Source organism: Loxodonta africana, chromosome 3 (assembly GCF_030014295.1).
Source record: "Loxodonta africana isolate mLoxAfr1 chromosome 3, mLoxAfr1.hap2, whole genome shotgun sequence".
In the NCBI taxonomy this organism is placed as follows: Eukaryota; Metazoa; Chordata; class Mammalia; order Proboscidea; family Elephantidae; genus Loxodonta; species Loxodonta africana.
The window spans coordinates 35032710-35059733 of record NC_087344.1 but is presented as its reverse complement, the minus strand read 5'-3'; the positions used below and the strand labels follow the sequence as shown (position 1 = coordinate 35059733).

General features: G+C 57.7%; 2 protein-coding genes across 6 annotated transcripts; one reads left to right on the top strand and one right to left on the bottom strand.

Annotated features, from left to right (window-relative positions):
- Positions 1–33: 33 nt before the first annotated feature.
- On the bottom strand, positions 34–12958 carry SCNN1D (sodium channel epithelial 1 subunit delta). The gene is given in 18 exon segments (XM_064279915.1): positions 34–1183; positions 1186–1404; positions 1486–1552; positions 1707–1759; positions 1872–1929; positions 2011–2089; positions 2242–2359; positions 2558–2656; positions 2733–3049; positions 3153–3205; positions 3401–3573; positions 3743–4489; positions 4546–4573; positions 4684–4969; positions 4972–5065; positions 5294–5333; positions 12547–12601; positions 12706–12958. Coding segments are annotated over 18 exon segments (3048 nt in total). The 3' UTR covers positions 34–874.
- A 132-nt stretch (positions 12959–13090) lies between these two features.
- On the top strand, positions 13091–26126 carry UBE2J2 (ubiquitin conjugating enzyme E2 J2). Of its 5 annotated transcripts, none has more exons than XM_010593194.3 (8): positions 13126–13217; positions 14662–14729; positions 17289–17419; positions 20083–20123; positions 23024–23126; positions 23206–23344; positions 23881–23961; positions 24643–26125. In XM_010593194.3, exons 3-8 carry the CDS (start codon positions 17289–17291, stop codon positions 24925–24927), a joined length of 780 nt encoding a protein of 259 aa, XP_010591496.1. In that variant the 5' UTR covers positions 13126–13217; positions 14662–14729; the 3' UTR covers positions 24928–26125. The 5 variants fall into 5 exon arrangements, with proteins under 5 accessions (XP_003413559.1, XP_010591496.1, XP_064137132.1 ...); XM_010593195.3 differs by lacking the exon at positions 13126–13217 and adding an exon at positions 14434–14545; XM_003413511.4 differs by lacking the exon at positions 14662–14729 and having other exon boundaries at positions 13091–13217.
- The last annotated feature ends 898 nt before the right edge of the window (positions 26127–27024 follow it).

The window sequence follows — 27024 nt, the reverse complement described above, 5'->3', positions numbered from 1 at the left end:
GCTCATTGGCTCAACTCCCACACTCTGCTCTGTTTCTGGTCCCACCCTTCCCTGCTTCCCTTTGGGGGAACTGAGTAGGACGGGACCAATGTCTCTTCCCCAAAACAGTGCCACTTGGGCTTGGTCAAGCTGGAGAATCCAGCCCCCACCTGCCAGATGCCTGACGGGGCTTCACTGATGAACAGACTCCTGACACCCCCAGCCTCCTCTGGAAGGGGTGAGAGGATAACACCAAGGGGAGAGGATGGTCTGGGCTAGTTCTGTTCCCTGGGCCTGCAAGCTGACCCTTTGCCCAGTGCCACTCCTACCCACCTCCCATCCTCCGGTCTACCCTGTTCCTGCTGTGGTCTGCCCTGGGGAGGCGTCAGCCTAACCAAGCCAGGGTGATGTGGAGGTGCACACAGACACTAGCCACCCCGTGGAATCATGATTTTATTACAAAACAAACCAAGGTCACCAAGTGTCTTGGCCAGTCTGTATCCTTCCTTCTGCCTGCTCGATGGAAGCTGTCCCAAAGGTAGGGCAAGCTCCACTTGATACATGAGCACACAGACAGGCATAGATGTGTAGACATGCTCAGAAACATGGAGGAGCCCCTCACACACACAGACACACATGCGCCCCCTCCACACACAGACACAAACACATGCATACACAGAGGCACACAGATGCATACACAGAGGCACACAGATGCACACGCACACACGCAGAGGCACACAAGCACACAGGGTCACTCCTGAAACATGGAAAGCCAGAGTGGTCTGGATGCTCCCTCCTCCTGGGCCTGGGCCTCCTTCAGACCTGTGACCCCCACCTCCGGGGAGGGCACCTGGGCCCACGGGTTGCCTGGATGTGCCACAGCCCTGGCATCTGCTCATGTGCACCAGGTGCTGTGCTTCCTGGGCCTCCTGGGCTTGCTTGGGTGGCAGAGACCCCCCTGTTGGGGGGGTCTGGCCCACCCTGGGCAGTCAGGACAGTCTGATGCTGCCAGAGCCCCCAGGATCAAACAAAGTAGCTGACAGCCCCTGCAGGGCTGGTTCAGGTGCTGGGAGTCTGGGGAGGGTGGCGATGGGCTCCATGCCCGATCTGACTCTTCAGCTGAGACTCCCACTGGGGCCCCTGGAAGCGTCCGTGGGAGATGAGGCTGCCTTGGCCCCCTAGATGCTTGGCCTTGTGCTGGCAGCTGACGGGCATTTGGCCGGCCTCCAGCTGGGTGTGGGATGCCCCTGCTGCCGTGCTGGGCCCAGTCTGGGATGCCCATGCCTCACAGAGCCGGTGGTAGCCCAGCAGCAGGGCAAGAGCCACTGCATCAAGCAGTAACTCCAGCAGCTCCACCAGGGAGAGCACGGACATGCCGAACAAGAGGCTCATGAGGTCTTTCATATCTGAGAACAACTTCTTCACCTGTGTTGAGGCCCATGATGAGTTGGCACATGGCGGCCCTCACCCCACCCCCCAGGCTGGCCCAGCCTGCTGTTGGCTCACCGGTGGCGTCTCCTTCATCTTGAGGTAGCTGTGCCTCTGGTAGATGTTCACTTTGGCAATGTTGCTTCTGGGTGGGAACAGAGGCATGAGGGGGCTGGGTCAAGCCGGGCCCTGCTTGGTGGGGCACCTCTTTGGGGCCCATGAGGGGAAGGGGCACTAGGGGGCATGGTTAGCAGGGGGAGGAGCTGGGACACAACACCTTGGGGGGGCAGCAAACCTACCTTGGGCTCTGGCTCCGGTTCTGAGGACCCCCAAGCACAGTCAGGATCCAGTCCTACACACAGGAGTTTCTATGTGGCTGCTACCCCTTGCACAGCCCTCCACCCCCAGCACCAAGGGGCAGGTCCGAGGGCAGCCCCCACCCACATCCCTTCAAAGGCACTCACAGCAGACTTGGACGAAGGCCACCTGGAGGTCCCCATGGAGAGCTTGTAGAAAGACTCACTGAAGAGACAGACCCATCCATCAGCCCCCTGCCGTGGTACTTAAGGCAGTGACCTCTGATCCCCAAGGCCCCCCACTCACTTGCAGGGCTTGAGACACAGGGAGAACCAGGAGAGGCTGTGAGTTTCCAGTTCCTGGTAGAGGCTGTAGAAGCAGTGACCTGGGGAGTCAAGGATTACAGATGGACCCATTAGGAGATGCCCGAGGGTGGCTGGGAGGTGTGGGGTGACTCCGCTCCCAGTGGCCCAGGCCGGGCGGGCAAGGGTTCACTCCAGGCAAGGAGGGTGGTGGGTGGTGGTGGGCGGGGCTCACCCCAGGCCGGGTGCCGAGCGTAGGTGCAGTACTCAGCCCCCGCCGGCAGGGGGTAGCGGTAGTAGTCGCATGAGCAGTTCTTGACCATCAGCTACTGGAAGCAGGAGACCAGGCAGGCCTGGGAGAACAGGAAAGGATGGGAGCTGGGAGCCCCGAGGGCCACCGTACTCTAGTCAGGGGCCCGCCAGCATGCCCAGCCCCCTCCTTCTCGCGGCCGCCACCTCTCACTGTCCGAGACTGTGGGCCCTGTGCTCTGCCCAGGGTGAGGGAGGGTGGTGGCCACCCTGAGCGCCCCCCGCCCCCGATGCGGCCCCACCTGCGTGGTGTAGGACGTGTTGTACAGCAGAGGTACTTCCGCACCGTTTTCTCTGTCCACGCAAGCCCCGTAGGGGCTCCGGAGCCGATGCACCGCCTCCTGGTGGGAGGTGGCTGCCTCAGTTCCCGCCTCCTGCCAACAGGCCCCGCCCCGCCCCAGGAAAGCAACCGCCCACTTCTATGATGCTGATGGTAGTCTCTGTCCCTGGCAGGATGCTGAAGCTGCGGGCCTCCAGAAAGCGGGGCTCCAGGAAGGGTGGCTCCAGGAAGGGCGTGTACTTGCGCCCGCGGACCATGATCTTTATGCCGGCCTCCGTGGACAGCAGGGGGAGGTGATCCTGCTGCTCCACCCTGAGCAACAGGGTGATCCCTGGGGGAGGAGGACAGAGTGCAGCAGTCCACACCCAGCCTAACCCCCTCCCACTCCCCAACCTGGTCCCCTGCTCACACCCGGCCCAATCCACTCCCCGCCCGTATCCCGGCCTAGCCCGCTCTGCCTATACCCTGGACGCAGCCACCGCCACCACCACCTTTGCCTGGCTGTTTCCGTGCCCACTTCCACCTGGCCCTCACCTCTGGCCTAGGCTGCCCCTCACCTTGGCTGATGTCCTGGTGCGTTGATGTCAAGATGTCATTAAAGGTGTAGCAGCTGCCGTAGATGGGTCTTGAAGCTCCTGGAATGCGGGCCTAGGTTCAGACAAGCCCATGCCATTGACGGGTACCCCACTGGCCAATTTCGAGTGACTTGAGGGGTCGCGGCCTGTCTTATCTCTGCAGGAGCTATGTGTGGCCAACGTCCAGCCGGCAGCACCCAGGGCTGCACCAGCCCAGCCCAGCTCCTCACCTGGCTAGACAGTCCCGCTGGTTGTCCTCGCAGGACAGGACAAAGTGGTTCTGGTGGCTGTCTTCCTGGGCGGTGGCCAGGATGTTCATGTAATGGAAGTGGTACCATTCCCGCACAGCCTTTTCACCCGAGGAGTAGGTGCGGTTGAAGCAGTCACTGCCCGTGCTGTTGCACTGGGGGCACATGGCGGGGGCGTCAGTCCTGCGGCCACAGCCCCCTTGTCTGCCTGCCTGGCTAGCTTGCCTCCCCACTCCCATGCCATGCTCTCCCCTCCCATAGTCCCTCAGGGTGAGGGCACGTGGGGATCCCTGCCACAGCCCCATCAGGGCTAGGGACACTCACCAGTCTGAACCCCACTTTGTACTGGCTGCCTGTTTCGATCAGCCTCTGCAGACGGAGTTTTCGGTCCAACTGGAAGGTGGTCTCAGGGCCTGGGCTGTTGGCCATTGGGGCAGTGCTGGTGGGCCACCTGCCCTCACTGAGGTTGAACTTGTACAGAGAGTAGATGTTCTCCCGTGCGAACTCATCCAGCTCCTCCAGGTGCTGGCGGACCAGCCTGGGTGAGACAGGTGGGCACACTGAGACAGAGCCACAGCCCTGAGGCTCATTGAACCAGTCCCTGGGGGCATTACTGGAATGAGCTGTGTAGAGCGCCAAGGCACTGACCCCAATGTCGCAGCACTCTGCAACCTCAGTCTCCCAATGTGTGCCACCCAGGCAAAGCCTGGCCCCCTTCCCCTGACATCTGAAGGCGCTCTTTAAATTGGGAGCATGACTTAGGAGTTTTCCACTTTCCATGGCTCCTGGGGTTTGCCGGACAAGGCAGGTCCCCCAGCCCAGCCCAGCCCTCGTGCCTGCCCGCCCCCATTGCAGCCTCCACCATCCTCCTGGCCCACTCATCCCCTCTGTTTTCATCCGTGCTGCCTCCTCACTAGCATGCAGCCCTGCTCCCTTCCCAGTGACACTGGAACTGGTCTCTGGGCTGCCCTTCTGGAAAGCATCCCCCTCTCTAGCCCCTGGGGACAAACTGGCCACACAGGGCTGGAATTCCTTCCTGTCCTTAACCCTCCTCCTCCGCCAGGCAGAGGTCTAAGAGGTCCTGGCTGGGCAAGGGGCTCGAGGAGATGGGGTCATTGCTGACCAACTGAGGCTGTGTAGGGGGATGTCCACAGGCTGCCGGGGGAGGAGTCTTTATCCTCCTGCCAGCCCTGGTCCAGCGCCCCCCTATCTGTGACCTAGCCCAGCCCCCCATTCCCTTTCTGGTTCCCCACCCTCTCCCTCACCAGTGTGGGTTCATGTCGCACAGTGTGATGGACGGGGAGAGCCTGCTGCCCCCGTGCACAGGCACCGTCCTGGCAGCCTGGTAGCCCAAGCACTCCTGAAGGTGTAGTACGAACTTCCAGCAGAATATGCCCAGGGTACCCTGGAGCAGCAGGCCCCAGGTTGCCCTCCGGAGGCAGCTGCGGCTGGAGCCAAGCAGGCAATGGGGGCCATGGATGGTGGTGTTGGTGCAGAAAAAGGTAAACAGCTCCGTGAAGGAGGAGTGCAGCTCCACCAGCCCGTCCTGGCACTCCTCTCAGCCGGTGGTGGTGGTGGTGATGGCTGGGCCTGGGGGTGCCTCCAGGTCCCTGGTCCTGCGGAGGTTTCATGGGTCCTGGCTCCTGCCTGGAGCAGATAAGCGTCTCAGAAGGCCCCTGGCCCTGCCAGGACTCTCCCCAGCCAGGAACGGACAGGCTTCCATCCTCAGCGCCTAGGGACACTTCGCTGACCCACCCCTGTGACACCAGGTCAGGCTCCGGGCACTGCCTTGGGCCAGTCTTATCAATAGCCACAGTTGGAGCCTGGGTGGTTGGGGTGGCTGGAGGGCAGACGGACATGGCGTCCTGGGCCCACCTGACCCTGCTCGCAGGCAAAGTTGTGGTCGATGGGGCTCCTGGGGATCCAGGGTCCAGGGGACCTGCCCAGTGGGGGGCTGTGTTGTATCCATGACCCCAGGGCCCAACGTTGGAGTCTGGAGAGCCTGAGGAAGATTCATCTCTCTCGTCCCTGTTTCAGGACCTTGGGCAGATCAGAGGCATAACTAAGCTATGGCATGTGGGGCAAGTGCCCTGAGCGCCTCTTGAAAAGGGATGCTAACGAGCAGTTTCTATTGGCCATGTAAGTTTCTACTGGCAGCTGTGAGAGATCATTCAGCAATTTAAAACTAATTGCCGTAGGTCCTATTTTTTGTAAATAGGGCCCTGTTTGGGCTTTAGGACAAGGTGGGCAAGGGGGCTAGCCATTTGTGGGGTCCCGAGGGTCCTAGGGAAAGGGGGCCACTACAGAACCCTGGCTATGTCCTGCCTGGCTCCAGGGTTCCCCAGCCAGCTGACCCCTCTTGGACAGGCCTGAGATTCAAATGCCCTCCATACAGGGACAGACAGGCAGCTGCCTCAGGGCCTGGCGATGCTCTGAGTCACTTGAACGTGCTTCCTGTGGACTTTCCATGGTGTCCCCATCTTGGTCTGAATCAGCTGAGCCTCCCTGTGCCTGCCCAGGGTACCACCTGCTGGGCTCTGGCCCCTTCCCGCTGCCCAGGTGCTGGGCAGGCCCTCGGGAGGGGGCCAAGAAGGGAACATCTGCTGGGTCTTGGCCAACACATGCCCTATCATGTATGCCCAGGCAGGCTGCTCACGTGTGTGCTGGGAACCTGCGTGTAGGGACAGGCCAACCAGCTGTGTGGTGTCCCAGGGCTGAGGGGCGGAGGGCAGGATTGAAGCCCCTTGGCCCCACATCCTGTGAGCTCGTGCCATCATAGTCCCCTGACAACACGGGCTGCACCCATACCTACATCCCCGTGACCACACTGAGCCCATCAGTAAGACAGGACTGATCAGCTGCACCTTACAGGTGAAGTTCTGGAAGTTTCTCTCAGACTCCTATAGCTGCTTTTCTCTCCACCTAGACTCCCTCCTGCCACAGCTGGGGCTACTAGGGCAGGAAAAGGAGGAGCTCTGGAGAGAGGCTCTTGGGGACCAGTCGGAGCCTCCAGGGCTTCCCTGAGATAGGGTCGGGACTCTGGACACCAGGACAGAGAGTGCAGACTCACAGAGGTCCCAAGGCCCAGAGAAGAAGTGCACACCCCCACCCATACACAGGTACACCCATGCGCGCATACACACGCACACATGCAAACGCACATGCTCTCTTTCCACAGCCACCAGGCACTCCGTCAATGCCCCTGCAGGGGCTTCGTGCCTCCCCATGTCCCCCTATGTGTGTCTGTGTGTGGTGGCAGGACCGTGGTGGCAGGACCATGATGGCTTCTCCTCCCAGCCTGGCTCCAAGTGGACTCACACTTTTGTGTCCTGTATAGAGTGTGGCATGAGGACTCACTCTGTGGGGGTGCCCACCCTGGATGCCTTCGTGGGCCTATCCAGCCCACGGCATGGGCCACGCACCCGCCACATGGAACACATAGCTCCCTACTCAGGTGTGAGAGATCAAGGCCCTGAGATGACTGTCCCATTGTCCCCACCAGGATCTTCCTTGACGGCACCCCAGAGGCAGGCATGTGAAGGGGAGCCCCGAGGAGCTTCTCTTGCCTGCCCCTGACTACATCAGACTCCTTTCCCACATTGAGTCCCCATCCACCCGTCTGGGTACCTTGAGGTCAGAGCTCCCAGGGGCAGGCACCTCCGTGCTCGTTCCTGTCAATTGGCACAATGGTGGTGGCTTAGCAGATGACAAGGCAGGGATGTGGCCTGAGGCTGGCTGGGCAGCCTCCTATTTATGAGAGGCCAGGCATGCAGGGGCGGGTGGTGAAGGAGGGGCTGAGTGGGCCTGGGGGTGGCCACGCCTGCTCTCGAGACCTGGAAAGGAAAGTCTTTGAGGGCTGGGATGTGGGGCCCAAGAACCTGGGGCAGCTGGGGCAAGGGAGGGAGAGGAGAGGTGTGTGTTGGGCTGGGAGCCCCTTGGGTGCCTGGTTTGCCTGCCCTGAGCAGACCGCGCCTGGCCCTAGAGCTCAGATCCATACTTGTGCAGTACAAGGTCCAACACCTGCTCTTCCTCCTCCCTCTGACCCCTCACCTCAATGCCCCCTCCTTCTGCCAGGCTAATGCTGCCAGCTCTGACTACAAGCGTTCACAGTGGGGAGAACACTGGGTGGGGGTGGGGTTGGGGTCGGCCTGTCTGCTTCCAGCACCCAGGTGTCTGGTGGGACCAGCCATCGGGATGGGCACTAGTTGTAGGAACAACCTGGGGCCTGGTGTGGAGACAGCATTTGGTGCCCCTGGGTGGGCACCTTAGCTCAGCCTCCCGCCAGGCACTAATGTCACCAGCAACCACACTATACACTAAGACCACAAAGCACACGCTAAGATGACATGCCACCTGCTAAGACCACATATCCTGTGAGAAGATGACACCACATGCTATGACCACTGTGTTGGTCATCTAGTGCTGCTATGACAGAAATACCACAAGTGGATGGCTTTAACAAACAGGAATTTATTTTCTCACAGTTTAGGAGGCTAGAGGTCCAAACTCAGTGTGCTGGCTCCTGGGGAAGGTATTCTCTCTCTGTCAGCTCTGGAGGAAGCTCCTTGTCTCTTCTGAGCTACATTAGCTCCTGGCAGAGCTTCGCATGGTTTGGCATCTCTCTTCCCCCATCTCTACTTCTCTCGCTTGCTTGTTTAATCTCCTTTATATCTCAAAAGAGATTGACTTAAAACATACCCTACACTAATCCAGTCTCATTAACATAACAAAGACAACCAATTTCCAAATGGAATTATAACCACAGGCATAGAGATTGAGATTTACAACACATATTTTGGGGGGGACACGATTCAATCCATAACAACCACACCCTGAGTACACATACACCACACTAAGTAAGACCACGTGCCGCATACTAAGATAACGTGCCAGGGGCTAAGACTACCCATCCCATGATAAGGACGCACAGCACACACCAAGACCACACACCACACTTTAGGACCACACACCACACATAGGGTCCAGATGACACTGTCTCTGAGTCTGAAGTCCTCAGTCTACGTGTGCTCATGTGAAGCCAGGGGTGTGCTGAAGGCAGGACCATCAGGTGTCCCTGTGCCTCCAGGATGACAAAGTGTCCCTGTCCCCCAGAATGATGAGGTGTCCCTGTGCCCCCAGAATGACCCGCCGTCCTCCCAGGATGAACAGGTGGCCCTGTGTCCCGAAGACCACCAGGTGTCTCTGTGCCCTCAGGACCACCCACTGTCTCTGGCCCCACTGGACGACCCAGTATATCCATAGGATGACAAAATGGCCTCATCATCCGAGATGACCAGACCCTCAGCCTGGTACCGGGCTTGAGGTTTGGGCTCAGGCCCTGCAGCCCCCCTCCAGGGCAGACTCTGGGTTCCTGACACCACACCCTAATCGGTGCTGAAGGCCTGGGCTCTGAAGAGGGTGTGGCATGGCCCTCATGGGCTTGGAAGGAGGCAAGAGGCCCCTGTGAGGTCACAGGAGGGGAAGTCATGTGGGAAGCAGCTGGACCCTAGTTTCACCCTGACCTGCGTGTGAATCACATCACCATCACTGACCAGCTATGTGAGGTACCCAAATTGCTCAACCTGTCTGAGCCCGTTTCTTCAAGTGTAAGGGCATAAATTCAGAGGTCAGACCAGCTATATTGAGGGTGCGGAGCCCCAGACTTGGTGGAGGCCAGGGTGTCGCTGGCCTCCCTCCACACCAAGCAGTTTCCCTCCAGGGGTGGGTCTGTGCACCTCAGATCACACTGCGGAGCTGACCGGGGGCAAATGCTGCCGGGGGAGGCCATCAGTGGCAGCAGAAAAAGGTCCCCCAGGCTCTATCTGGGTAGTTAAAACTGGAGCAACCTGTGTCTCCAGGCGTCACAGGGTTGCAACAACGAGCACCAGGAAAGCCACCTCTAAGGACAGAGCAGTAGGGTGCCCGGGGGGAGGGGGTAGGCCCAGTATAGCTGAAGGGAGATTTCAGGGAGCAGGGACTGTGGCCCTCCTGTGGGAGACGGGGCTCCAGCCAAGGGCAGGGGCAAGGAGTCAGAGCTTGGCTTGTAGGAGGCATGCTGCCTCGCCCACCCTCCTCACTTTTGCTTTGGGAACTGCTAGATACCACCAGATGGAGCTACCAGAGGGTTGAGGGGCTTCAGCCATGGTCCCACATCCCAGCTCTGGGCCTGGGGAGAGGCCAGAGGTGGCCCCAGAAGATACACTTGATAGGGCAGGGGGGTTTCCTGCTGCCTGACCCTTCCCAGTACAGAGACAACCTCTGGTGCCAATGAGGTCGGTTGGTCCTCCCTCCGGGCCCTTCCCCTCTCCTGCCCCCTAGTCCCCTGCCAGCCCCCAGGGGAACAGAAGTTGCTTTGGCTGGGGTGTCCTGGTCCCTGGCCTGAGGCCGGGCCATACTGGCTGTTCACCGGTGTGGGGCAAGAGCAGGCGAGGGTGTTGAGTGAGTGGACGAGTGCGGCCTTGGCTCCCCTCAGCCTTCTGCCCTCTCTGGCCAGCGTGCTGAGCACTGCCCCAAGCTTGGCCCTTCTCTCCCTAGGGGGGCGACCTTGGGAGAAACAAGAGGCTGCCTGAAGACTGCAGGTGCCCTGGGTGTTGTATAGGACTCGAGGCTGGGTTCCACCCCATGATGAACCCCACATTCAGGGATAGCCCAGAGTCTGCCCTCAGCCTCTGCTTGGCCCTGGGGGCTCTGGTCCAACCCATATGAAGCCTGAGGCCTGTGGACTCTGCATTCCTGTGCTGGATCCCAGTGGGGTGAGTGGGCCAGGGGCTGAAGTCAGGTCCCTGTCACCAGGCAGGGAGGGGGCCTCCTTGGTGCTCCTGAAGGCCTTGCCCACTCCTAGCACAGGCCACACTGTCAGGGCATGGGCCCCACATGCTGTGTTCGTGGAGTGTGTGGTAGAGCAGATGTGGGCTGGCTAGTTGTCCCCCGCCTCCCAATGTGGGTAGGGGTCCACGGGGAGGGGCAGGGATGTACAGTGCCGGCTTTCCCTGGCCACCTCCAGGCTCTCTTTTGTGCCCTCCCTTGAGCCCGGCCAGATCCAAATGGTGTCCACTGGTCGGATGTGATTGGGAACTTCAGGTCTGGCCCTAGGGAGACAGTTTGTTGGAGAGTGGTTTCTTGAATCTCACCCTCTAGCCTCCCGGCAACTGTCAGGACACAGGTACCTCTGTCCAGGATGAGGGAAGAAGTGGCCAGTGTTGCACTCTTTCTGAAGCCTGGCCATTGCAGATGGCAGCTCCAGTCACGCTGGCTGCCCAGTGCACACTGACAGGAAGTCCTTCCCTAGGGTTCTTCCAGACTCTCCGACTCCAAAAGGGATTCCTGCCCCTGAGGTGTGGCTTTAGGGTTTGAGAAGTCCCAGTCACCATCTGAAAGGCAGCTGCCCGCCCAGCTGTCCACATCCTGTCCTGATCCTGAGGCAACCAGCTGGACAGCCAAGGGCCTGAGTCTGCTGACCAGAAGGCAATGGGTGTGGAGTTGGGGTGAGGCCTGGGGAGCTCCTGTGGCCACACCTGTCTCAGGTGTGCTCGAGGAGCATCCTCTACACCAAGATGCTCTCCACAGGATGCTCCCAAACTCCAGCAGGGACATCATGCCCCATTTTTCATGGGTGGTAACGGTGGTGGTACAAGGAGCCAAGAGAGGCCCCTGACCTGCCCCTTCCCTAGTTGTGCTTTACCGGTGTGTGTGGGTTTAGTGGGCATCCTGTGCCCATATTCCCAGTGCCCTGGTGGCCCCTTTACATAACTTTCCATGAGCTAAAATCAGCACCACCCACTCTTCCTGGAGGTGACAGGGCTCTGGGGCGGAGGCGGGAGGAGAGCCTGAGACTGAGAAGGCTCCAGGGGCAGAAGCAGGGGATGGACTCCCAAGAACTGGGTCATGACATTGGATGTGGGCACATACACACAAACACAACACAGGCAGGCACGCAAGCTCCTTCCGGGCCCCAAGACACCCTCTGTGGGCACGGAGGCCAGGATGGCTGCCAGCCTGCCCACCCTCTGCCAGCTCTCCAGGGTCCAGCACCATGATGAGCCCTCTAGGAGCCCAATTAGCCCCTTCTTTCTGCATTGGTGGAGGCTGCCAGCCAGTACCTCCCACCGTTGGTATTTGTTTCCGCTACTGTGGGGGCTGCAGGGGCAGAGGCTTCCTGGGACAACCTGTGGGGGCACCCCAAGTCCCCCGCTTGGCCCCATCCTGGCTGCCTCTCACAGTGGTAGGTTATATGCTCACTTGCCCACACCTCCCCTCGTCCAGATACCAACAGTCCCGCCCCTACCATCTAGCTGCCCACCTGTCAGACACACTTGTGTCCAACCAAACATCTCTGAGTCAGATGTGAGGATGTGAGAGTGAGATGCTCTCATGCTTGGTACTCTGCCCTGGGGAGGTACGAGTCCACAGGCAAATCCAGTGAGTGGGGCTGCAAGGCCTCCTCTGTGAGTTCAGCAGGCAAAGACGGGGAGAGGGAGGACACTGGGGTGAGGTCACGGGATGCAAACCATTCAGGAGTATGTTCATGCGTGTTCACGCATGTGTTCACATGTGTCTCTGAATACAGGAGCGTTTGACACCTCAGCCCCAGTGAGCCCATCTGTGTGCCTGATTCTCAGCTGACCCAGGGCTGGTGCAAGAGTGGAGGGCAGACAGCCAGGCTGAATCCAAGCTTGGAGATGTTGGCCATGGGCCAAGGGTCGGCCTGGAGCTGTTCTGAGCGGGGTAGTCTGCTGGGGTCCAGGGCTATGGCTACACCTGCTGCAGCTAGAGCCTTGTGTGATGCCATTCCTGGGATCCAGTCCCTCTCTGCTCCCTAGATGCCCCCGCCCCCCACGTGCAACCTCCCTGCTTAGCCCCTCTTCAGATGGTAGTGGCTGGGTGTGCCTCCCCCTCCACCCAGGGCCAGGGAGGGGACCGTGGGGGCAGGAAACAAGCTCAGTGCAGTGTCCACTGGTGCACAATGACCTATTCACAGGCTGGGTGGGAAACTCTGGGGGTTGGGAAACAGTGGAATATTTTTATGAGCAGGCTTTCCCCATAGAGGTTGTGGAGCTGTGTAGGCTTGCCCACGCAGACCCCACCTAGGACAGGTTTTCCAGCAGGGCTCAAGGACCCCCATGTCTCACCTGTGCGCAGACAAGGCAGCCCCGGACCTGATTCCTAGGGACCCCGAGAGGGGCTCTGAGAGGTTGGGGGGCAGGTCTGGTCACTGACGGACTGGGTTACTTCACTGCTGTCCTGTTAAATGGGAAATGGGAACAAGACTCCGGGTCCCCAAACCGGACGGGGCTGATCCTTGGGATAGTGGCTGGGGTGAGGGTTGGTAGTCCCTGTCATGGCCACCCTTTCGCTGGACCTGTCCTGTGAACTGCGGCCCTGGCTCGGCCGCTCTCGGCCAGAACGGGAAGCTTGGGGCCTCCTTCTGCCGCTTGACGCCTCCCCTTCGCTCGCGTCCGCCTGGCCGAAGGGCACTCTGGCTGTGGAACGTCGGCCTCGGTATCCGGTCTGCTGAGCCTTGCGCAGCCGGCAGCGGGGCATTGACACGCGGGAGCGGTCAGCCAACGCCGCCTAGAGCGGCCGCCCCCGCACCCCGGAAGCGGAAGCATGACCGGCCCCGCCCCGCGAGCGGCCATCTTGGAAGCTGAGGCGGCGGCGGCGCTGCGGCGGGTGCGGTGGGCTCGGTCCCGGCGCGGCGGCGGCTATCTCTGGCGCGGGCCCAGCTCTCCCGCACCCTGCTCTGGTCTCGACCACGGCGAGCCTGAGCGCGGCGGCGGCCCACGCGCGGCGACGGGGAGAGGTGAGCGCGCGTGCCGGGGCCTCGGGCCGCTCGTCCGCCCCGCCGGAGCCGGCCGGAGCGCCGGGCCGGGGGCTCGGGGCCGCAAGGCGCCGCTCGACCCGGCTGCCGGCTTGCCGTGTCGCCGCCTGCGCCCGCCGTCTACAGGGTCTCCAGTCCCGGAGCGTCGGTGCGCGGAGCCCGAAATCGGTTACGGCTGGCGCCCGGGCTCCGGGCCGTGTGGTCCTCCGGCCAGTTTGGGGATTGGCTTGGGTCTCTTGAGAACAAGCCTTCCCGTTAACTAGGAGACCTGAGGGTACCTGCAGGACGAGTCAGCGTTGGTCTTGGTTGATAAATATGTCCTTGGTACTCCTTGCAGGGGCTGGGGTGGCTGCCGTTTGGCCCGCCGTCGCTTCCCCGCGGAACACTTAGAACTTCAAACTGCTGTATAAATCCGAGCACTAATGAGTGTGCCCAGGACTGTGCTCTGGGGAAAGTGGCCGAGAGAAAATTCAATCAGAGTGGGGAAGCCGGACGGAATCTATCCCGCCCCCGGCCCCCGCCGGCAGTCTCGACTGTTGACTTGAGCCCTGGAAAATCGCTAATCTGCGCACTGCCCCTCACTCACCACATCTGCTATATTACCCGCGTGGACCCATCCTCTGACCATGTGTAACCTCTTGGCCTCCATTCCCATCAATACCGGGCCTCATCTGTATCCATTCCGCTTGCTGGCTACTTCTGGGCCTAAGAGAGATAAGGCGACATCTCTGTCTCCAGTAGATCATAGTCCAGTGGAAGATAATGCAGACATGCATCCAGTCACCACAGGTTTATTTGCAGACTGACAGTATTCCAGGGATCTTTATCGCAGGATTGTGGTCAGGATTCAGTGGAAAAGAACTTGGGAGTCTCCCTTCCTTGAAAAGTTCAGCGGGCAGACTTCATGCATGGTGGGACCTGGGGTGCTTCGAAGTGGCCGCCAGTGATCTCTAGGGCAGTTTTGTGGTGGTGGGCTGCCCCTCAGGACAGCTGCCCACCAGGGTGTCAGGCAACCTTGGTGGAAGAGGAAAAGACTTTGTGAGTGGCCTGGGTACGTCCTTTGGGCATCCCATTGGTCAGGCCAAGGTCTTAGCCACACCACTACCTGAATTCTGAGGACTCAGCTTGGGAGTGAGGTGCCCAGAGGAAGAGGGAGCAGGCTGAGTGGATGCTGGGCAGCAGCCTCACTGACATGAAACTGAAGGAAAATGTGCCCTGTGGGGAGGAGTCGTTGTTTCCCCTCCGTTTTTGTGTTAGAGGTCTTCATTGATGCCATTGCCTTTTTTTTTCCCCTTACACTCTTCTTCCGTGTAAGTGATACACCTTGTGTGCCATGAGGTCAATTTTGTCCTGTAGATTCTTTGTTTTCATGTTTTGATGCCTTTGTATCTTTTTTCCACCCTCTCCTTTTTGCTGTTGTGTTTAGGTGGGGAAAATTGAGAGAAACAGCTTTACCTGGAGGGGACATGAGAAACCTGAGAGAGGCAAAGAAAGGTAGTTGGAGAGCCGTTTCCTCTTTATGAACTGAGTAGTTGAGTCGTGAGTACAATTTTATTAAAGATTATGCCCATGAAAGCAAGGACGAGTGAGAAATCTGCTCCTGACTGACCAGACAGGACCCATTTTGTTTCTCATTTCGTGTTATGTTCATTAATTATCTCTAAACATCCAACCTAGCCACTTAGCTGATTTCCAAACACAACTGACTTTGAATTACTCAGCGAGTTACTTTGTGTAGGAAAGAATGGTAACTTCAGGGTGAACATATTCTGTGTAGTGATTCTGCTGGTGGGTTGTTGTGTTTGTTACCAGGCGTTAGCCTGCAGTCAGTACATGGTCCATTTGACTTCTGGAGCTGGGAGCTCAGGGGCAGTGCTGTGTGTAGGCAGTGTTCCCTGCCTCCTCAGGACTCTGCCCTGCCCCCTGTGCTGCAGCCAGGTCCAGTAACCTGGGGAGGACCAGGCACGCAGCCCTGGCCCCTTTGGGGCTGGAAGGCCCCTGTGCAGTGTGGTGCTGGGTTATGTGGAAGTCAGGAGTGGAGAGCAGTGTTGGAGGCAGTCAGAGTGGGAGGCATTTGACTAGGGAAACCAGAGTGCCTTCTTAGGAGTTGGCTCTTGAGTTAGGCCTGGAGGGCCTGAGTGAGTTTCTTGCCAGCAGAGGCTGGGCTGGGATGCAGCCATGAGGCTGCGATGAGGAGGGGGTGAGCCGGAGAGAAAGACCAGGTGGTCTCCTTTGGGAGTTGGGAACTGAGAAGGCCTCTAGGGTGCTGTGTAGAAGCTGTGGCAGGCAGGGGGAGGCGTTGGTGCAGTTTGCTTGGGGATGGGGACCCTGAAGGACTTCTGAGGGGGTGGTGGGGCAGAACTTCATGGGGAAAGTTAAACAGACTTGAGCGTACAAGGTAGAGCGAGATAAAAAGATTAGAAGCTAGGAGACCAGTTGGGAGGCATTTGTGGTCCTGAACTCAGATGATTGTGGTGGGAAGGGGAAGAAGGGGTAAAGGAGGACCAGGCCCACCCTCTAGGCCCTGGGGACAGATAGTGAGCAGAAACAGGCTGCTGTGCCTCTTGAGTCCTGGCTGATGAGGGGACATGCAGGGGATAGACGGAAGGGAGGGAAGGAACCAGCATATGGCTGTCTTTGGAACTTCAGGTGCAAAGGCCCTGTGGCCGGGGAGCGACTGACAACTGTCTGTACCGGCCAAGATCCAGATGGAGATCCTGGCACTGGCATCCAGGGCTATTCTCATTGACGCATTTGGCCAGAACATGCCATGTGGGGCAGTGTGAGAGTGCTGAGTGGCAGAGGGGGTGGCAGGAGGAGGAGAAGCTGGCTTCGAGGTGGCAGAAGGTCTGCAGCAGCCAATCCAAGGCAGGCCATGTCAGGATGGGGATGGCTCCCACTCACTCTCCACATTTGACAGGCCTCTTTGCAGCTCCTTCTTCCTCTCTCATTCCACTCACATCCCTGTGTAGTTCTGTTCTCTACCATGTCTAAGAGGTGGTTTTCACACTTTATTTTTAGCAGCAGAGGCTTTTTCACTTTCCACCCTAGATTACGAGAGACTCCTGTGTGTAAAACTGTCTCCCCCATCGCTGTCCCTCCCCTCAGCCTCTGGAGCACAGCTGAGGGGCCCTGGGGCCCCCCAATCCAAGCCACCACCCCTCTTCTGGCTCCTAACCTTCACCGCTGCCCAGCCAGGGCCATCCCATCTGCCCTGCGCTGAGCCACTGTGGCGACCTTTCTAACAGAAGACTTGACCTAAGATTCTCCTGGGCATACCAGTACCTGAAGGGGGAGGCACAGCTCCACAGAGTGAGCCAGGCCCTGCCCCCAAGTGGCTGCAGCCCTGTTCTCCTATCTCCTCTGGCCCTGACGTGCTGACCCGGTCCATCTCTCAATTGCCGGCGGCTCTGTTCTCCTTGGCCCCACGCATGCTTTCAGGTGTCACCATCTCTCCAGCCTAAGAGGGACTCCCGCTTTGTGCCCCTGTCCCTTCCACTCATGATCATGGTGTGTTTTTGGTTAGGGCCCTGCTTGTGGTGTGTGCTGGTTTCTGTGGTGTTAGGACCCAACAGCGTGGCCTCAGCCACAGAGCTGAGCAAGTATACAAGCTGCCCGGAGCTGCTCTGGCTGGTCTCAGTGCACCCCCAGCTGGGACCCTTTCCATCTGAGGTCTCCCTCTGCACTTAAATTCTTCGAGGGCAGGGGAGGGGCTGCAGGGTTTTATTTATTGTAACTTCTGCCAGGTGCTTGGTAAATCTGTGTTGTTTAATGAAAGTGGTGGTGGGACAGGTGGAGATGGAGGGTCTGAGATCAGCAAGGGGGACACAGATCAGGGTGAAGGGGCGTGAGTTGGGGGGAGTCAGGACACCCTCAGGTTTTGATCCTGGGTGACTGAGATGAAATGTGCATGTTAGGATCAGGGGGCATGATGAATCAGGGAAATTAAGAAATAAAGTCATGCAGAAATTAGGGCTGCTAAAGCCAGCTTCAGTGAGGAGGGTGTGGTGGCAGACCTCCTGCTCTTTGTCACTGTGCGCCTGTTCTTAATAGATGAGCAGCAACAGCAATAAGAGAGCTCCAACGACAGCAACCCAGAGACTGAAGCAGGACTACCTTCGGATCAAGAAGGACCCGGTGCCTTATATCTGTGCTGAGCCCCTCCCTTCAAACATCCTCGAATGGTGAGGCCCCAGAGGCCCCATGCTCCGTTCTGGCGGGTGGCACCGTGCTCCTACGGGTCTGGCTGGGTGGGTTGGTGTTCCCAATCATGGTGTAGAAAGGTGCTTGCCCTCTTCGGGTATGCGTGGGCATCACGAGGACTGCGCACTCTTGGTCTTCTTCGAAATGGATGGCATGCAGGGGACAGGAAGAGTCCTTTCTGGAGAAGGCCATGGTGTTTGACACTGGACGGGGGCTTTAGGGTGTGTGGGCTTTTGTGGTGGGCATGGTCTCACTGCTGTGGGTCAGTTCACATCTGTGAGTCTAGTAGTTAGAGGAGAAACTACATTTTTGGATGATATCACTCCCCCCCCCATCCCCCCGCCCTGGCTGCCTCACATGGAGTAAGCCTGTCTGACCATCCTACCTGGAACATGAGTGGCCCAGGGAGGCAGGGTCTTCCATCCCAGCTTCTGGCACAAGACTGGCCCAGATACTGCCTCTGCCTGTACCCCGCTGGTCCCAAGGTGCCCTGCGCTCTGTAGACTCTTTGCTTGATAGCTCCTTTGCTGGATCAGAGTGGGGGTTACAAGACTTCTCAGATTAGGAGTTTGCCTCTGCAGAAGTGCCGCTGTGGCCAGAGTTGGTGGTTTTGTCAGAGAGAAAATGTGAGGCAGAGAAATTAAAAATCACTGTTTCCTTGGTTGAGAGGCATTTTATGTTTTGATCTTTAAAAAAAATAAATAAATTTTTTTTTTTATTAATTCCACAAAAAAGAGATTTAACTGAAATAAAAGGAAATGCTTTTCAGGTCCGACTGGTAATTAATGGTTCTGAATCTTCCTTTCTCAGTTAGCAGAGAAGGGATCAGTCGTGGAAAGGCAGAAGAGGCCCAGGTGGGCAGGGCCAGGTGTGAGTGCAACTGTTTTCAGAGTGCTCCTGCCCCCAGATGACACAAAATCAAATGTGGATCCTAGGATGAAGTTGGCAGATGGAGGGGTGGGTTCCACCAGCCCTTCACCTCCTCCTTGATTCATGGGAACTCTCTTTGGGGGACCTCTCCTTCAGGTCTGTGGTTGGGAGTCCCCAGGACCACCCCCAAGTTCTCTGGTTTGTCGGAAGGACTCCCAGGACTCAGCAAAGTTGTGCCTACTGCTAGGAGATACAGCGAAAGGACACAGCAAAAATCAGCAAAGGGAAGATTCATGGAGAAAGTCCAGGGAAAACCAGGCGCAGGCTTCCGTTCCCTGTGGCTTCCCACAGGACACGCTAGTTCCCCAGCACCAATTGTGATAATACCTGCCAGAGCTCCCGGTGACACGTGAAACACTGCCAGCCAGGGGAGCCCACTAGAGACTCAGCTGGGCCCAGGGTTTTTACTGGGTGCTGATCATTTAGGCACCCAGACCCCAGAAGGAAAACAGATGTCCCACATAAACCACAGCCTAGCACCGTGGGCCACTCGTGTGGGTGAGGGTGGAGGGATCCATGCTTCCAGACGCCAGTTGAGAGCCCAGATGGCACACAGGCCTTTCAGAGGGTGGCGGTAAGGTCCATGGTGTAGAGAAGAGCTTTTCTAGAAGTGAACTGTTTTGATCACCTGCGAGCCTCAGAGCAGGTGGGTCCCCTCCCTTGCTTTGTTGTGCTGTATGCTGCTCACTAATTCCGGCCCACTGGCACAGGTGTAAAAGCTGCACCAGCAGACGGCACTGCCGTGTGGCCCCACCAGCGTGGGGTGGGTATATGTGTGTCCTGGGGGGAGAGAGAGGATTGCCAGATGGTCCAAAGCGATCACCACAGAGACAGCTGTGCCTGGTTTCTGGGATGTAGTTTTACTTTCTTGTGTGTGCTTTTCTGTTTTCCTTGAGAGTCCAGACACCCTTTGCGGAAAGCCCGTTTCTCAGTGAGGGAAAAGATGGGAGTCCAGATGCCACTTCCCCTTGTCTGAGGCAGGCAAGGCCCTACCTGGGGTTGGCTGTTGGCACGTTGGCTTAGCAAGGATCGTGGGCTCTCCTGTCCCACGTACTTGAGGACAGCTGCTTTGAGATCTGCCCCGTCTTTTCCAGGCACATCCGTGCCAGTACCACTGAGCCAGCCTCACCCACCTTTGTTCTTGTCTACATGTGTGAGAAAACAAGGAAGACCCTCAATGAGATAGATTGACACAGCGGCTGCAACAGTGGGCTCAGGCATGACAACAATTGTGAGGATGGCACAGGACTGGGCAGTGTTTTGTTGTGTTGTACATCGGGCTGCTGTGAGTCAGAACTGACTCGGTGGCACCTGACAGCAACAACGTGTGTGATATTTAAGCAGAAAGAAAAATACTAAATTCCAAGTACGTCTCGAGCATGTATTGTGAAGTTTGGGATTGCTTTCAGATTTCAGTAGACGTTAATGATCAGAGGGGATTAGCCTCTCGGGTATTGTGTTCTGGGAGCTGAGTACTTTATGAGAACCTTAGCAACTCGGCCTTGAGGTTCTGCTGTGGGTGACTAGAGTGTCCAGAAGTGGTTATCCTGTGGCATGGGGCTGTGGCCTGGCCCCTAGCCACCTCATGTCCCTCTTTCGCTCTGTGTGTGTGAGCACCTGGGTTCGGCTGGTTGTGGAAAGCCCAGCCTCAGAGTACATAGGTTCTGGAGAATTTGCCATGCCCAAATATCAAGCAATGTCTTCTCTTCCTCAGGCACTATGTTGTCCGAGGCCCTGAGATGACTCCTTACGAGGGTGAGTACTCCACTCGGGGTGGGAGTGTGGGGCAAGCTTATCTTTAAACTTCAAGTGGCTCCTGTCTGTTTAGCATTTCCTGTTTGTGACAGTCTTTCTGTCATGAATATGTGTTATCGTGACAGTTTTTCCATCCCAGATGTATGTTTGTTAAATTGGACTTAACGTGGCGCTCATCTTTGGGTCACTCGAGTCCTACAAGTGTTTGGTCAGAGGCTATAAGCACCCATGGTGTCACCTGGCCCCAGACGTCAGTGGGATCAGTGCTGGGGAGATGTAAGCACCCGTGTTTCACCCAGCCCCAGACATCAGTGGGGCCAGTGCTGGGAAGAACAGACGGGTGAACAGGACGTGATGCAGCATGTTCTTCTGCCATCTTGCAGGACCAAGATGAGTGTTTGTCAAGGGGAAGAAAGGTGCGCTACCAGGGCAGGCTCTGTGCCGGTCTCTGAGCAAGCACTTTTCATTTCATGTCATCCTCAGAGCTGAGGATGGGTCTCTTTGTGTAGACAGTGTGTCCAAGCTCAAGAAGGCTAAAGGGCCTGTCAGCCAAGGGGGGTCGTCCTGGGCCCTGTTGGCAGGGAGTGGTCTCAGTCCTGGATCCTGTCAGCAGGGGGCGGTCGTCCTGGGTCCTGTCGGCAGGGGGTAGCCTGCTTGGCACCGCAGCTCCCTACTGCCATGGTGGCTGATCTGGTAGCATGTAGGGCCCTTTGCCACTCAGGAAGTAGACCTCGAAGCTGCCGCTTATAAGCCTCTGCAGTCCACTAGAGCATCAGCAGGGCCCGTGCCAGCCTTGGGGTTCTGGGCCCTGTAGGGTAACAAGGGCCACAGACACTGTCACTCAGGGCAGGCCCAGGTCATAGCTGTCAGCTGGCTAGCTCCTGGGTCCTGGCCTCAGGTGGCTGGAGCAGCACGCTCTGTCTGCCTCCGTGTGGGAGCATGCCCGAGATCTCGTCAAAGAGTTCTGTTGCTAGAGAAACAGTGTGAAGCCCCCTGTTCTGGGCCCTCAGAGAATTGTGGGCTGGTGTTCTACAGGTAGTGTGCCAAACGTATTGTACGTGAAGTGCAATGTCTTTGACGCAGCAGTCCCAATTGATTTTGGGGTGACCTGTCCTAGGGAGACAATCGCCGGCCGGAGAATCTTGATGGGTGATGTCCTGGCGTCCTTTAAAATACTGATTACGGGGCAGGCTGAGCGCAGCAGCTGGTGTGGGCTCATGGTGGGCGTCCGCTTCCCTTGGGGTCTTGTAGATGAGGCCAAGATGGGGCACGAGCCAAGTTTCAGGAACATTCATACAATTTTGCAGAAATATGTATTAAGGGCGTACGCAGCTTTAATGAGCTTGAAGAGACACCAAACACGAATAATGGTTACCAATAGCAAGTGGGATTATGGCTGGTTTTCAAGTTTTCTTATTCTTTGTGGTTTTCAGTATTTTCCAAGTAAGTTTTGAACATTTATTAATTTTGTAACCAGATGCCCCCCTCCTTCACCACCACCACCACCACCACACCAGCCGGGGTGTTGATGGCTGAAGTGCTATTGGAGGTGAGCCTAGACACGTGAATGGATGCATATACACACGCACATGTGTGCACATGGTGACACACGGAAACGCATGGGCACATATACACATTTGTGCACACGTGTGTGCACACAGGGCACACTTAAACACACAACATCACACACATGTCACTGGGGAGCCCTCCTGCGTGCAGGGCCTGCCCTGTCTGTCTGGGGTGACTGCAGGTCTGCATTTGGACAAGTTCCACGTGCTGCCTGTGAGAAGCAGAGGTTTGCAGCCTGGAGTGGCAGCACAGCTCTGACGCAGGGTTCAGTCATGTTGAGTGACAAGCTGGGTTCTGGGTTGACTTTGTGGGTGGCAGTGACGGGACTTGCTGATAGATTGGGTGTGATGTGGGACAGAGAGTCGTGGACAACATCATTTGAGTCTGAACCACTAGGGGATGGTGAAGTTGCTACTTGGTGAAAACCAGGTCTGGGGGAGGCATCAGGAGTGCGTCTTGGTTGTGGCGGGGCCTGTCAGGCATCCAGGGCAGAGCTGAGTGGACAGTCAGGCCGCAGGAGGCTGGCATGTGGACATGGGGGCAGACATCCAGGATGGAGGTGCAGGTCAGCGGGACGAAGCACAGGGACCCCAGGAGAGTGGACTGAGGTGGGGGCCAGCAAAGGAGAGGAAGGGGTCAGGTAGGCCGGGGGCGTTGTGGCGGCCGAGCAGGGGGAATCCACAGCCTGATAAGACATGGCTGTGAGGGTTCAGGAGAGGGGCCAGGTACTGGTAAGGATGTCTCAGGTGACCCGAGGTGGGGAGAGACCTTATTGGGTGGACTGGGGAGCATCAAAGGAAAGAATCTGAGGGAGTTCACAGAAAGGAGAGCACGCCCATAATGGGTAGGGGTCATGTGCCACCAGCCTAGTAGGTGGAGGAGGACTGGATCATGCGAGAGGGGCTGCTGGGTCAGGGCCTTGAATACGGGGGTGGGGGGCCCAGTCCAAGGAGGGGCTCCTCTGTGAGGCGAGGTGGAGGGCTACATCTGAGGAGCCCGTGGGTGTTCTCTTCTGAGTGAGGGGGAAGTGCATGAGGGAGGAGTTGGAGGGGAGAAGAGGGTGCAGAGGCGTGGGAGGTCTTCTCGGAGTAGGGGTCCCCCCCTCCATGGCACCAGCATCACATGGGCCTGGTTTTACGGGGTGGGGGCTGTGCCATGAGCAGCATGTGTGGAAATGTTGGGGGGTGTGTGGGGAGTTTGAGAGCCTTGATGGGATGCTGGAGGGTGGTGGGGAGATGGGGAAGGGTGGGAGGGTGGTGGGGAGATGGGAAGTGGCACTGGGTGAGGCAGGGCTGCGGGGACAGTGACAGGCTCTTTCCTGTTCCATGCAGGCGGCTACTATCACGGAAAACTAATCTTCCCCCGAGAGTTTCCCTTTAAGCCTCCTAGTATTTATATGATAACCCCCAATGGAAGATTTAAGTGCAACACGAGGTAAGGTGCTCTGGGCCGAGGTGCTTCCTCTGGTGGGAGCCAGGTACACCTGCCCCTCCTGAGTAGCTCCTCTCTGCAGGTTGTGTCTTTCCATCACCGATTTCCACCCTGACACCTGGAACCCAGCATGGTCTGTCTCAACCATCCTCACGGGGCTCCTTAGCTTCATGGTGGAGAAGGGCCCCACGTTGGGCAGCATCGAGACCTCGGACTTCACGGTGAGGAGGCACCTTGTAGGGGATCTGTGGTGGCCACTTCCTGTTCCTGAGACACTGTTACCTCTTTGCAACAAGCAAGCAGCTGCAGGAGGAGGTCCCTGTGTCCCCTGATACCTGGCCCCACCTTTGTACTTGGGGATGCCTTGATGCACAGCCCCCCGACCCCTGCCGTGCTGACCACATGGACTGTCTGCTCAGCACCGGTCAGGGATGGGGTTGGGGTAGGGCAGCCGGTCTCAGTGGAGCTGCTGCAGCAGTGGCCACCTGGAGTCGTGCGTGAGGTGACAGCACCTGTTTTCTTCGCATGAGCTTGTGGTTTTACTTTTTTAAGTCGGAATCAAGTGTAATGCTATTAATTGATGGTGATGAAAAGATGAACGAGCTAGTCTTTTTAAGACTGAATCCGTTTCCCGTGAAGAGCGAGCTTCTTAAATGCTTTCTGTGATACGAAGATAGCAGCCCTTGACCAGAAAACATCCTGTTTAATTTTGAGAGTTGAAATGAGCTTTCAAGCGGCTGTTTCCCTTCTCTTTCAGAAAAGACAATTGGCTGCACAGAGCTTAGTGTTCAACCTAAAAGACAAAGTCTTCTGTGAACTGTTTCCTGACGTTGTGGAGGTGAGTGCCTTCCCCTACACTAAGACGCTCAAGGTTTGCTTCTGTGTTTCTGCGTGTCCCCAAACTGCAGACACCTCGGGGGACCCTCCCAAGGGGTGCAGAACATGGGGGGCTGCAGAACATGGGGGGCTGCTCCGCCACAGGCATTAGCGTGCACACTGGTGGGTGGACAAGTGACAAGTGTACAGGAGAGGAGGGGCAGTTGGGAGACCTGGATGGTGGGCCTCCAGGCCCTGCAGAGACAGCAGAATGGAGCTGGGCAAGGGTGGGAAGCAGGGACGGAGCCTGTCCTGACACATCTGCTGAGGCTTTGAATGGACCAGGAGTGGGCAGCACGCTCTGGGGTTTAAACACTTCCTGGTCTTTGCACGAAGGCAGTGCCATAGTGGTCAAGGCCTTGGCAGTTCAGCCTCAGTCAGACCTGGCTGATTCAGGGCCGTGAGCCCCAGACTCAGTGACCATGGGGACTGCTCAGTCCTCTCACCTGCAGGACGGAGTTAAGAGCGCTGGCTGCCTCATAGGGCCAGTTCAAGATAAATGTGGCCATTGGGCAGAGTGACGCATAGACCGTGCTGTTCACACGGCCATTGGTTCACGTGAACGACAAAGCACTTCCCTCTCCACAGCCCCTGGGTGCGAGGCAGCATGTCTTTAGACCAACGTTTTTCTCCTGTCTCCCAGGAAATTAAGCAGAAGCAGAAAACCCAGGATGAGCTCAGCAGCAGGCCCCCAACCCTGCCCCTGCCAGATGTGGTCCCCGACGGTGAGACCCACCTTGGCCAGCACGGGGCCCCGCTGTTCAACGGGCACGCGCCAGCGGCTGGGCCGAACCCCCCGGGGCTGCAGCAGGCCAACCGCCACCACGGACTCTTGGGGGGCGCGCTGGCGAACTTGTTTGTCATCGTGGGGTTTGCCGCCTTCGCCTACACAGTCAAGTATGTGCTGCGGAGCATAGCGCAGGAGTGACAGCACAGCGATATCCTCGGGGCAGCCAGGCCAGGCACGGACAGCGGCAGGGCCATGGCGGGCAGACGTGTGGCAAGTGTGGTGCCTCACCTGACTCCTGCGTTTAGCTCTTTAAAACCTGGAAAAGGACAAAACCAAAGGGTGATTGGAGGAGGCGGAGTGAGCCCTTGAAGCCCTCTTCTCCCAGTGGTATCATCGGGGTTGGGGCCATGGAGCTGCTCGGGGCGCGTCCAACATGCGGTGCCGTCCGACACGTGGGCCGTCACGCTTTGATTTTTATAGCACATTTCCTGTTTTGTCTTTGGACTTGTTTTAGTAAACATGTTTTTCATTTTATTAGATTTGGTCACTTAAAAATACAAATCTCAAAAGCCTATGAAGTACTCAGTGTGTATCTTAGTGGGATGTTCTGATGGCCGGGCAGAAAGCCCATGTTTGCCCATCCTGTGTGTTCCCCCCAGTTCCTGCAGGGTGTCCCTTATGAGCCCCTCGTGTCCCTCTCATGTCTCCCTGTGTTCTCTGATGGCCCGTGTGTGTCCCCCAGCCTCAATGCCATTCTTCTGGTACTGGTCTGGCTGTCAGCAAGGTGGGGCTGTGAAGGAGATGGCGTGCTCTCCTCTGTGCTGGGTGATGGGCACAGTGCCAGGGAGCCTTTGCCAAACAGTCTCTGAATGAGGTTGAGGGCTGGGGAGCCCAGTCAGCGATGGGAACACCCATGACAGACACCTACTGGGACCTGGCCGACCTTGGTGTGTTCAGGGAGCCAGAGGATTTCCTCTAGGAGAATTCTGTCTGCACTGAAGCTGCCGTGAGAAGCTGCCACTCTGACCGCCAGGGGTCGTCATTCCCCAAGGAGCGCATTTCTTCCAGTTTTACTCAAGCAAGAGAGAGAAGTCACACACGCTGGACCGCCACTGCAAGGATCATTGCCCAAAAGCTGCCCTTTGCCAGGCATCTGCTCTGAAACCCCGTGTTTGCCGCAGCCCGGGAGGAGTGGGCCCAGTTTGGTAGTAAGCCCAGGTGGCAGTGATGGTGAACACAGCCTTACACCTCTGGCTTGGGCTGAGATGGGCTGCATGTTCACATTGGGTGATGGAACTTGGCGTCACAGAGGGAATGGCTGCCCTCACAAGGCATGTCCAGGTTTAGTGTAAAAACCCAATGTGACCTTGCTTTTGAGTTCGATTACCCCAAATTCCCAATGGTCTTTTTTTTCTACCTTCTGTTGTTAATAATTTCACAGGTGGGGAGGTGGGTGTGGGCTGTGAACAGCAGTTGGAAAGGTCAGGGTGGGTCGTGGGCACAGGCGGGGAGGTCAGGGTGGGCTGTGCCCACCCAGTAGGGAGGTTAGGGGTGGGCTGTGTCCACTGGGTGGGGAGGTTGGGGTGGGCTGTGTCTGCTGGGTGGGGAGTAGGGGTAGGTTGTGTCCATAGGGTGTGGAGGTCAGGGTGGGCTGTGAGCACAGGCAGGGAGGACAGGGTGGGCTGTTTCCACCAGGCAGGGAGGCTGGGGTGGGCTGTGTCCACTGGGCGGGGAGGTTGGCGTGGGCTGTGCCCGTCCCCAAGGCCTGAGGGCCGGGGCTGCACCATGATGGCACCTTGAAGGGCACAGAAGGCCTCATCTGAGAGCCAAGTGGGAGAGAGTCCTTCAGCTCTCTTTGGCTTTTGATTATTTTAGATTGCTTTATAATTTACTACTTGTAAGTATTTAACCCGCTTTTATAAGAAGAATCTTTTCTTACATCTTTGTTTCTAGTTCTGCTTTGTTTACATTTATGTCTTGCTGCTCGTGGCTGTCCTGTGTAGCCTTGAAAGCCCTGAAAGACCTTTGCGGGCCAGGGGTAGGGGGCGACTCGCCCATGGCGCTGAGTGTGTGGCGCCGTACTTTCCATGGTGCTGCCCTGCCCATAGCGTGGGCAGCCTCATGGGGCCCTCCTAAGCCTCTGTGGTAACGAATGGAAGTCAGGATAAGTGGCCATTGCGTGGTTGGGGGCTGCACACTCCCCTCTGGTGGAGCTGTGGCGTGGCTGCCATAGTGGGTGGGGCTCTGCACCAGGGCCCCCTCTGCCCCTACCCATCCCTCCCCCTGCGGCTTCGC

Bases quoted from the DNA above. Each gene is read 5' to 3' on its own strand.
- UBE2J2 (XM_023552168.2), top strand. From the start codon at position 14,444: ATGTGCCCTGTGGGGAGGAGTCGTTGTTTCCCCTCCGTTTTTGTGTTA. The intron at 17,420-20,082 runs GTGAGGCCCCAG...TCTCTTCCTCAG, and splicing joins CCTTCAAACATCCTCGAATG to GCACTATGTTGTCCGAGGCC. The intron at 23,962-24,642 runs GTGAGTGCCTTC...CCTGTCTCCCAG, and splicing joins TGTTTCCTGACGTTGTGGAG to GAAATTAAGCAGAAGCAGAA.